General features: G+C 45.8%; 1 protein-coding gene across 1 annotated transcript in view; it reads left to right on the forward strand.

Annotated features, from left to right (window-relative positions):
- cltcl1 (clathrin, heavy chain-like 1) overlaps window positions 1-11009 on the forward strand; it is a 46376-nt gene that overhangs the window by 4715 nt on the left and 30652 nt on the right. The window contains exon 2 of the mRNA XM_076270069.1: window positions 7138-7345. Coding sequence (XP_076126184.1) covers window positions 7138-7345 — 208 coding nt within the window. The remainder of the gene's footprint in view (window positions 1-7137; window positions 7346-11009) is intronic.

The raw sequence follows: 11009 nt of genomic DNA on the forward strand, positions 1-11009 counted from the left end.
AGAAATAGCTAGTGTAACAGCTGTGCAGGCCTGTCCAAGGACATGCATAATTCTGTCTGCAGACAACTTGCTTCAGGTAACAAAGTTAATTGCAGTCATTGCAGGCAGTAATAACATTTGAATGTTAACTATTCCCTGCGTGTTGACACCTGACACATGATTCAGTCAGAAGTTCTTTTTTGTGTTGTTTCATCCGGGGGACATGTTGTTGGACAGTTGCATTCTGGGACAACGGTGGCTCTGGAGGTAGAGGAGTCGTTGGGCTGGTCTGAACCCAGATCCTCCTGACCATGTCGAGGTGTTTTTGAGAAAGACCCTGAACCCTAAAAACTGTTCCCGATGTGCAGGTTAACTCCTTGCATGTCATTCTCCGCTATCAGTGTGTGTGTGTGTGTGTGTGTTTGTGTGTGTGTGTGTGTGTGTGTGTGTGTGTGTGTGTGTGTGTGTGTGTGTGTGTGAGTGAGAAAATGTGAGGCATTAAATTGTAAAGCGTTTTGAGTGCTCGGAGGTAAGTAGAAAAACACTACGTAAATGCAGTCCATTTAACAAGCATAAATTAGGCTTAATCTGCAGCGTCTAAGACTGTGTCTGGTGTGTGTGTGTGTGTGTGTGTGTGTGATGTGTGTGTGTGTTGTGTGTGTGTGTGTCTGTGTGTGTGTGTGGCCTGTGTAGTCTCTGGCTTTAGGCCACACAGGAGACAAATGAGAGTGTGCTGTGTGTCCTAACCCAATTGGGTCCTATCAGAAGCAGGAAGAGGAAGTCCAGCTAAACGCATTAGCAGGCCGGAACAGAACTGTGTCGCCGCTCCCTCACCTGGTTTCTCAGCAGCAGCAGCAGCATCACTCGCCCAGTCCCAATTATCAAGCCCAGACCAGTCACAGAGTCACAGGCCTATATTTAGACAAACATGTTATCATTTGAATGGAAGTGTTTGCATTTGGACAGCAATGATGAATGATTATTCTTTGTTATGATTATTAATTATTATTAATTATGAAATGATAAAAGAGAATATACATTTACAGCTTATTGCTGTTATTGAATTCATATATATACACACTGATATATAAAATAGATGACAAATACATAAAGCAGAGATAAAGTGGTCATGAAATTACTCCCCCAATGATTATACTTTGTCTTGAAAAAAAAAACCACAATATGACTTACAATACGTGTACACCGTAGATGTGAGGCAACTCTTCCCCACCCAAACTATTTCTGTGCTTCTCATGTCCATGCCCAAGGAGGTGGAGAATGACAGCTCAAAAAGTGCCCTGTTGAAATATTCACTAGATTTTCTTCCTGCACGCTTCTCTCTCTCACACACACACTTTATTCCTTCTTTCTCTACCACTCTTCCTGTCTTTCTCTCTTCCCTTCTCTACCACTCTTCCTGTCTTTCTCTCTTCCTTTCTCTACCACTCTTCCTGTCTTTCTCTCTTCCTTTCTCTACCACTCTTCCTGTCTTTCTCTCTTCCTTTCTCTACCACTCTTCCTGTCTTTCTCTCTTCCCTTCTCTACCACTCTTCCTGTCTTTCTCTCTTCCTTTCTCTACCACTCTTCCTGTCTTTCTCTCTTCCTTTCTCTACCATTCATTCTCTCTCCCCTGTGTGTCTTTTTTTTTTTGCCCTTAACTTTTGCCTGCCTCCCTCTCTCCATCTCTCCCTCTACCTCTCCCTCTCTCCCTCTACCTCTCCCTCTCTCCATCTCTCCCTCTACCTCTCCCTCTCTCCCTCTACCTCTCCCTCTCTCCATCTCTCCCTCTCTCCCTCCCTCCTCCTCTGTCCATGTCTCCCTCTCCCTCCCTCTCTCCATCTCTCCCTCTACCTCTCCCTCTCTCCATCTCTCCCTCTACCTCTCCCTCTCACCCTCTCTCCCTCCCTCCTCCTCTGTCCATGTCTCCCTCTCTCTCCCTCTCTCCATCTCTCCCCCTCTACCTCTCCCTCTCTCCATCTCTCCCTCTAGCTCTCCCCCTCTCCCTCCCTCCTCCTCTGTCCATCTCTCCCTCTACCTCTCCCTCTCCCCCTCTCTCCCTCCCTCCTCCTCTGTCCATCTCTCCCTCTACCTCTCCCTCTCCCCCTCTCTCCATCTCTCCTCCTCTGTCCATGTCTCCCTCTCTCTCCCTCTCTCCGTCTCTCCCCCTCTACCTCTCCCTCTCTCCATCTCTACCTCTCCCTCTCTCCCTCCCTCCTCCTCTCTCCCTCTCTCCATCTCTCCCTCTACCTCTCCCTCTCTCCATCTCTCCCTCTACCTCTCCCTCTCTCCATCTCTCCCTCTACCTCTCCCTCTCCCCCTCTCTCCATCTCTCCTCCTCTGTCCATGTCTCCCTCTCTCTCCCTCTCTCCATCTCTCCCTCTACCTCTCCCTCTCCCCCTCTCTCCCTCCCTCCTCCTCTGTCCATGTCTCCCTCTCCCCCTCTCTCCCTCTCTCCCTCTCTCTCTCCCTCTCTCCATCTCTCTCCCTCTTCCTCTCTCCCTCCCTCCTCCTCTCTCCCTCTCTCCCTCTCTCCCCTCTTCCTCTCCTTTACTCCTCTGGTGTGGATGTCAGTTGAAGCTGTAAAACCACTGCTGCATAGATTAAGAGTGAAAGTTTAGGGTCATACATCCATTCCCACACTTGCACACACACACACACACACACACACACATGCACACAGGCGCACACACACACACGCACGCACGCACACATACACACACTCATCATTATTATTATCATTGTGAGTACAGTAAGACCCGTGGGCTTACATAACTTGTCTGAAAATGGATTGTGCATGGGTGTAGATTGTCCAAGCATTGAACTCTGCAGTGCCCGTTCAAACATGCCATTCCTGTAGAATACCCATAGCCCAATTACATGCCCGCAGGTATGCCTGCTTTAAAAACAGGATGATAGGGAAAACATCAATCCAGCTAAGCACTCAATAATGAATACTGAATATTATATCATAATTAGCCTATAAATGAATATGCAGTATAGGCATGGCTACATTTTTACAGATCAAAATGGCATAAGCCTAACAGCTGTTTTGAGTTTTAAAAGGCTATATGTTTATTGTTAAGTTTGTTGAATAACTTCCTGATAGAGAAAACAAACCATTTTGTGGAATGATGCATCATCGTATCAAATTTGCAACGATGTGATGTTGTTGTCTAGCTGTGTGGTAGCCTGACGAGCCAGACCCACATTAAAATGTAGGGTCTGGGCACTCACTGTTCGCAGTGCTCAGTCCGAGGGGCGGGATAATCAGTTGTCTTTCAAATTCCCTCTGCACGCAATAGGACAGCGGCAGCGCTATGAGTCCCATGCGTTTCCCACCAGCGGAGCTAGTTGGCTAGTTCAAACGTTTGCCAACTTAATAAAAGCTTAACTCGTGTCACACTGTTCGCCAGCAGCAACATCCATCTTATTTGTTTTCAAGTAGCAGGGAATTCAAGCCAAACCGTTGCAACTCTGCCATCAATCATTATGTTAAGCCCACCTAACGACTCTATACACGATTTCATTGGCCTCATTTAGTTTCGATTTCTGGACCTCACAAGCCAACGGAGACTTGCTAGACTAGCCCTGGCAGCAAATGTAATTTGCTGCTGCTAGGGGCGTGTCTAGATTTCTAGGCTAGCTGTGTGGCATTCTGAAACGTCCTTAAATTTGGAACCATTAGCCTATCCCTCGTTTCAATTTGGGACCTTGCAGTCGAGTTGTCGTTTGTTTATTCAAAGTCCAAAGTAGACTGAGCTATTAGAAGTGTCAGTTTATTGCCAACCATTTTTACGTCATTTTGAAAAGCCACTGCATACCCATGTTTGTTTCCGAGTTGTTGCAAAATCCGCAGAATCATTTTCAAGCAAGCAAACTGCATACAAGGAGTCTTTATTGTTGATGTCAGACATGATAACTATCCAAACATCTTGCATTTTTACCCGTGATTCAGTGCTGGCAAAACTCTGCTTACCCCCACTGTCTGCGCTGTGCTGTGTAAGGGGGGGGGGGGGTGGCTACAGTAGAGCGGAGAAAGCCAATGTGTGCTTCTTTTACCGATATATTTAACGATATATTTTACATTACTAATTCAAACAACATCAAACTTGTGCACTGTACGTAAAACTATGTACTCGTGCCCGTAGCAAGACACCTGGCAAATTTGAAATTAAGCGGACAAGCGGTTCGAGAGATTTGCGAACAGACAGACAGACAGACGTTCCTGCAATTTATAGATAGATAGATTAGACAAACAGTGATCCCAAACATAATCTGTGAACAACACAAAGATGCATAGATTTACAGAGAGATAGACAGACAAAGTTCCTCCAATTACTGGATATACATAGTAGCAGTAGGACAGTAAGACATACTGTATACATCTTCCGTTGGCAAACAGCAACAGAAAATGACCGTTGACAGGCAGAGCCATGAACACACAGGCAAACAGATTTACACGTAGATGCAGACAAAAGACTTTGAGACAGAGAAGGCAATCATAAAGAATGTGAGACAGTTATGTTTGTAATGAGGCAGGAAGAGAGAGACAGACTTGTTTGGCTGACAGATAGACAGGGTGGGAGAATAGTAAACAGACTTAGAGAGAGAGAGAGAGAGAGAGAGAGAGAGATACTACAGTGAGGACATTATTAGATATTTAAGCAGTAACTTAGATGGTAAGTAAGAGAGAGGCAGACAGACAGGCAGAAAAGGCCATTCACTTGACAGATAGACAGACAGCCAGGCAGTGTAACAAACAGACAGAAAGCTGGGATGGGACAAGCAGTGTGGCGCTGCGTGTTTAGAGCCAAGAGGCTGGCCAGGCTTACGCTGAGTGACAGGCAATGTTCTGTGGAATCAGATGAGAGTGTTTGCAGGTTACTAGAAGCTTCCGTTGCCACCCCCCCACCCCCACCCATCCCCGCTCGCTCACTCGCTCCCTAATGCAATTTCACAGCTCCGGATTGGCTTAGGGCCCAGGCTCATCCATCAATCATTAGTCCAACCAGGACATTCCAGCATAATGGGACTATCTGTCGCCATGACAATAGGATCTGTTCGGGGAGGGAGGGGTGGTGATCGTGGTGGGGGATCCTGTTAGAGAAGTTTGAGCACCCCACTACTACTCCGACAGACGATGTGTGCCTGTATGTTGATGTGTGTGCGTGCGTGCGTGCGTGCTTGCGTGCGTATGTGTGTGTGTGTGTGTGTGTGTGTGTGTATGTGTGTGTGCCATGGGGTATGTATATGTGGACATTTAGCCTTTAGAATATATCAGTACCACAGTGATGCTCAAAATGACACCAAATGACGATATGGTTACGGCCACAGTCACTGTAAAAAGCATAGCGCTGACATACGATGGTGCACTGCCCGACATAAGAGATCTGGAGCACACTAGCATGTGAGTTTCTGTATGAGAGAGGGAGGGAGAGAGGGAGGGAGAGAGAGAGAGGAGGAAGAGAGTTTGAATGGGATTTGTGTATTTGTTTAGAAGGCCACACTCCTGTGCCTCATGGGCACCTTAGGGTTTTATGCCCCCTTACGCTCTACTAAACACACACATGCGCGCTCACACACACACAACACATATACAGACAGACACACACACGCACACACACACACACACACACACACTCCCTGCATCAGATGTCTTTTGTGTAATGTTGTATGCCAGATCACTGCCAGAGCACTGCCTTGTAAATACATTGGTTTTAACCCATTTACTCCTAAAATTCCTGCTAAAAATGCCTATAGAATCCAATGGCATTCTAGACTAAATAACTTTATTTCCTGAGGGTTTTCTGAAAAAACACTAAGAATTGTCGACGTCTACCAAAACCTTAATATCTAAGCCTCTGTAGCACCTAGAAACATGAAATAAATAAATAAAAAGCATGCTGCGCTACGCAGCAACCAGCGGGAGATTCAATGTTGCGCTATGCAGCAACCGGCGGGAGATAGAATGTTGCGTCGTGCAGCATCCGGCGAATGTGTCCATTATACAGTATATATATATATATATATATATATATATATATATATAATCCGGCCAACAGTACAGTATTGGCAGTTAAATTACACATTGTGAATCCAGTTACATAATTGGCAGCATTAATTAAAAATGCAACTAATACATAAAGTCATTGTGGTGTAGTTGATTATAAATTGATGCAACCAATGATGTTATCTGTGTATTTGCCGAAGTGTTCATATTTGAAATGTCTTTGTTATCTGTATGGAATGTGAGAAGATTCCCAAGTAGGCCTATTCAAAGAAATCTCAGCAACACTGGCCAATAGGCTTCTAGGGAGAAGTGTTCAGACATGTGAGGTAACTAGCTCCTAGCTACAGAGCTAGCACTTTGGAGTGAGTGTGCATTATTAAATCACAGTTATATAAAGCCTGTGTTGATGAGTGGTATGTCTGGTATGAAGCTGGTTTTAGAGTCTTTGCTTCCTGGAACATGAAGTAATTGGGTTCCAGTTCTGATTCCAAGTTCTGATTCTATACTCATGGTAATGATGTGAGAGGTAATTATGTTTTGTGTCATGTGTAACAGTGAGAAGCTTTGTGGATACATTATGCTCATTACACCACTATGGGTTCAATTGCCAACAGGATTTATTGTAAAACAGTTCCACTGTTGAATTCTGTGAACATGTCACAGAGTCCAATGTTTCACAACTTCCTAGGATGTGGTTTGACTTAGGTTCATTCGCAGAGAATGAGAGGCATCTGAAATGACTGATGATTGAGTCTGTGTCTGTTGGGCAACATTGAATAATAGGATGCACTTTTACTGTTTCCTGTGCATCAGCTGTGCTGTGTGCATTGCCTCGGAAATTATGAAATAATGTATGTGACTATGTGTAAGTACTTAAATATGTGTGTGTGTGTGTGTGTGTGTGTGTGTGTGTATACTGTATGGATATTTATGTGTGTGTGTGTGTGTGTGTGTGTACTGTATGGGTATGTGTGTGTGTGTGTGTGTCATGGATCATCACACCGATATGCATGAGTGATTTATGTCCAGCTATGGTATCTCTGTAGGTGAAACTGTGCCATATCTAGTTTACCATTCTCTCTCTCTTTCTCTCTCTCTCTCTCCCCCCCTCTCTCTCTCTCTCTTGCTCTTTCTCTCTCTCTCTTCAGCTGCAGGGTGTGGGTGTGAGTGCAGCCCATATCGGCTTCAGCTACCTGACCATGGAGTCGGACAAGTTCATCTGTGTGCGGGAGAAAGTGGGCGAGCAGAACCAGGTGGTCATCATCGACATGGCCGACCCCACCAATCCCATCCGAAGGCCAATCACGGCCGACAGCGCCATCATGAACCCCGCCAGCAAGGTCATCGCCCTGAAAGGTCAGCCTACCACCGCCCCTGTGCCACTGTTCGTCCAATCAGACTTGGACTCCACGCGGAGGCCTGCATGTTGTGCTATAGCCTTCGCTGTTTAAGAAAGACTCTCCCTGCCAGAGCAAGACGAGGCATGTTTTTAACACCTGTAACAGCATTGACACTTGTAACAATCTCTCACTTCTTGAGTGCTTCTTCTGTGTGCTGTCAGTATCACTTCGATCAGATTGTTTTGAAGTAGTGTCGTGATGTTTACTCCAAACGTATTGTAGCTTCACTATTGCGCCTGAGAAACGAGTAGCTGCAAATGTGTTTGTTCAGCGTTGTTTTCCCTCTTCCATCTGTGTCCCCCTGTGGGAGTGCTTCCCAGCCCCTCTCATGACGCCCCCCCCCCCTGTCCCCCTACTGTCCTGTTTGTTCGGTTGTATGTCCGGTTACATTTCTGTTTTTGATATCTCATCATCGCAATCCCCATTCACAAGTTTGTCTGAGTGTCAACATGTCTTGTTTTCAGATCTCAGATCTCTCTTCTGTCTGAATTAACATCTGCTTTAATAGCAATATAGCAATGTACTGTCTAATCTGAACCCTTCCAGTGATTCCAGTAGCCTATGTTCCACCCCCCCCCCCCATCCCCCATCTTTGTTTTGTGTACAGCTTCTTCCTTAATCTTATCTTAACTTTCTGGTCTTTCCCTAATCTCTAGTCTGTTTCTTCCCTCTGCTATACTCTACTCTATTCAAACTAAGATCTAAATGTTCCATTGCATTGCTGGCATATTGCTGCTCTCCTACATCTGTACTGTTTAATTCTGCCCCAGGCTGTCTATCTTCAGCTGACTCCGAGTCCTCTCCTCACTCTGCACTTTCTGTTTGACTGTTTGTCTATGTTTGTGTGTGACAGAATGTGTTGTTAGGGAGCGTGTTTATAGATTGCATTACTGAGGGGCCTTTAAAGGAACACCCTAACTATAAGACAATACACACCCTTCTCTTCTCTGTGAGTGCAATAACCCCACCTGACACCGTTAGCCTAGCTTAATTCACTGAAGGTGGGTTACACCAGTTAGCCTATAGCTAGCCTATAGCTAAAAGGGAGCTATAGGCTAACTGGTGTATCCCCACAGGCACAGGGGTTATGCTAAGATAGGCCAACAGTGTCAGACAGGGTTATCGCACGCACAGAGAGGAGAATGGTATGTGTCCCCTTATCTAACTCTGGAGTAGACTAGATGGCAAATCAGCTAAATATTCAAAACTTTGCCTTGTTTTGTTTTTAAAGCTTTGTCATGAGACCCTAATAAAAGCTAACCCTGCTGCCAGTGCTAACTCAGGCTAACTCCTGCTACTAATGCTAACGTAAGATAGGCTAACCCTGCTACTTTTGCTAACGTAAGATAGGCTAACCCTGCTACTTTTGCTAACGTAAGATATGCTAACCCTGCTACTTTTGCTAACGTAAGATAGGCTAACCCTGCTACTTTTGCTAACTCTGCCCTTAAGTTTGCCCACATTTCTCTCTCTTCTCCCCTCTTCTTCTCTCACTAACTCCTCTGCTGTCTACTCTTAAAAAAGACGGTGAGTTTGTTTACTGTTTGTTCTCTTCCTACTGTCTGTATGATTTGTCTTTCTTTCTTGCATTCCTCTCTGTCCTTGTGTCGTTTGTTTGCGCCTCTTTGGTGGATACTGCACTTCACACCCTCATTAAGCACCCTTATTTATAAAACCATAGACTGTGTTAGAACATAAAACAGGCTTCTGCAAGAATGCCACTTAAGCTGTGACACTGTGAGCCTGTCTACAGCATTCCATAAGGGGACTCAATTACTGAATACTGATATACTGAATCTTTGAGGTACAGCTAAGATAGACGATCAGATTAATGAATGGAGTTTGATGATAGTCAAAAATAGATAGATAGATAGATAGATAGATACAGTAGATACATACATAAACATTTAAGATTACAATTATATTTATGGATAGACCACGGAAAAAGTCTTAGATATGTAAACCTCAGTGAAATCTCTCAGCCTGCCTGAGTGCTGTCAGTCAGTTCAGTCTGCTCCCATAGTAGCACAACTCAAAACAGATCAGTGCCAGGTCAGGGCCAGACGTGGCCCGTATCCAGGTGTAAAGCCTGCTGCTGTGTGTATTTAGGCTGTGTGTGTGTGTGTGTGTGGTGTCTGCCTGTCTGGTCTGTGGACCGCGGCTGGTCTAATGAGAGCCTGTGTAAAGACTGGGCAGACAGGGCTGAGCTTTGTGGTTCTGCTGCCACTTCTGAGGTGTGTGTGTGTGTGTGTGTGTGTGTGTGTGTGTGAAAAGCTTGGGCAGACAGGCCTCAGTTCTGTGGTTTCTGTGACCACCTATGCACTTCTCACAGGCTCACTTTTACTACAGAGTCACACATTTCAACTCTTTAAGACACCACACATCACTGTTGTGTGAGTACTTAAATGTGTGTGTGTGTGTGTGTGTGTGTGTGTGTGTGTGTGTATGTGTGTGTGTGTGTGTGTGTGTTATGTGTGTGTGTGTGTTTGTGTGTGTGTGTGTGCGTGTGTGTGTGTGTGTGTGTGTGTGTGTGTGTGTGTGTGTGTGTATTGGTGGTAATGCCTCACTTACATTTCTGTTTCGCATTTGTTTTTGTGTGAATGTCTTGGGTGTGTGAGTTGTGTCCTGGTATCATATAGTTACCATGTAGTTATCAGTTTTAAATCTAACACCATTATTATGCACATCCACTGTACATTCACCATAACAGCTTAGACAGCAGGGATCAGGAGGTAAAGTAAACAGGGGTGACACTGAAGTTGTGAGAACACTGCTGGTTTTGTGTAGGGCTGCGTTGAGGTCATATAGTATGTGCCTCTCTTGGGTTGTAGAATGGGTGGTATTGAAGGCGAAGGCCTTGGGCAGTGCTCAGTATTCACGGGGGGTCGTGGGAGTAGAGATGAGGGTCAGTGAGGAGAGATCAGCTGATGAGACGCTATGAGGTCACTTACAGGAGACGCTGTGAGGTCACTTACAGGAGAAGCTGTGAGGTCACTTACAGGAGACGCTGTGAGGTCACTTACAGGAGACGCTGTGAGTCACACTCAGCTGAGTCACAGGCCGCTCTCGACACTCTGACCGCTCTCTTGTCCCCCCGGGGAGAACAAGGGAGCCCATGGAGCAGGAGCCCGTGGAAGAGAGAGAGACAGAACCAGAGAGTGAGGGGGAACCGTTGACAGAGAGAACCGGAGAGCAAAGGAGAACCGGTGAGAGAGACAGAACCAGGGAGGGAGGGGGAACGAGCGAGAGAGAGAGAGAGAGAACCAGGGAGGGAGGAAGAACCAGTGAGCGAGAGAGAGAGAGAGAGAGAGAGAGAGAACCAGGGAGGAAGAGGAAACCTGCAGGAGACAGAGAGACAGAACCAGGGAGAGGGGGAACCGGTGTGTGAGAGAGAGAGAGAGAGAGAGAGAGAGAGAGAGAGAGAGAGAGAGAGAGAGAGAATGTGGGAAATAAAATCCAGGAGACAGAAGAGCAGTTCTGGATTAAATGAGGTGAAACACTGTTGTTTGTTTGTGGGTGACACAGTAGGTGAGAATGAGGCAGAAGCTGTTAGTGTTTTCAAAATACACCCCTCCCACAAATCCCTCCCTACCCGTGATCCTGAAGCAATGCTGATGTCT

The sequence above is a fragment of the Alosa pseudoharengus genome, unplaced genomic scaffold, assembly GCF_046254945.1.
Source record: "Alosa pseudoharengus isolate Yale_2024_CS ecotype anadromous, Long Island Sound unplaced genomic scaffold, YU_APseudo_1.1 YU_APseudo_1.1_scf_6, whole genome shotgun sequence".
NCBI classification, from domain to species: Eukaryota; Metazoa; Chordata; class Actinopteri; order Clupeiformes; family Clupeidae; genus Alosa; species Alosa pseudoharengus.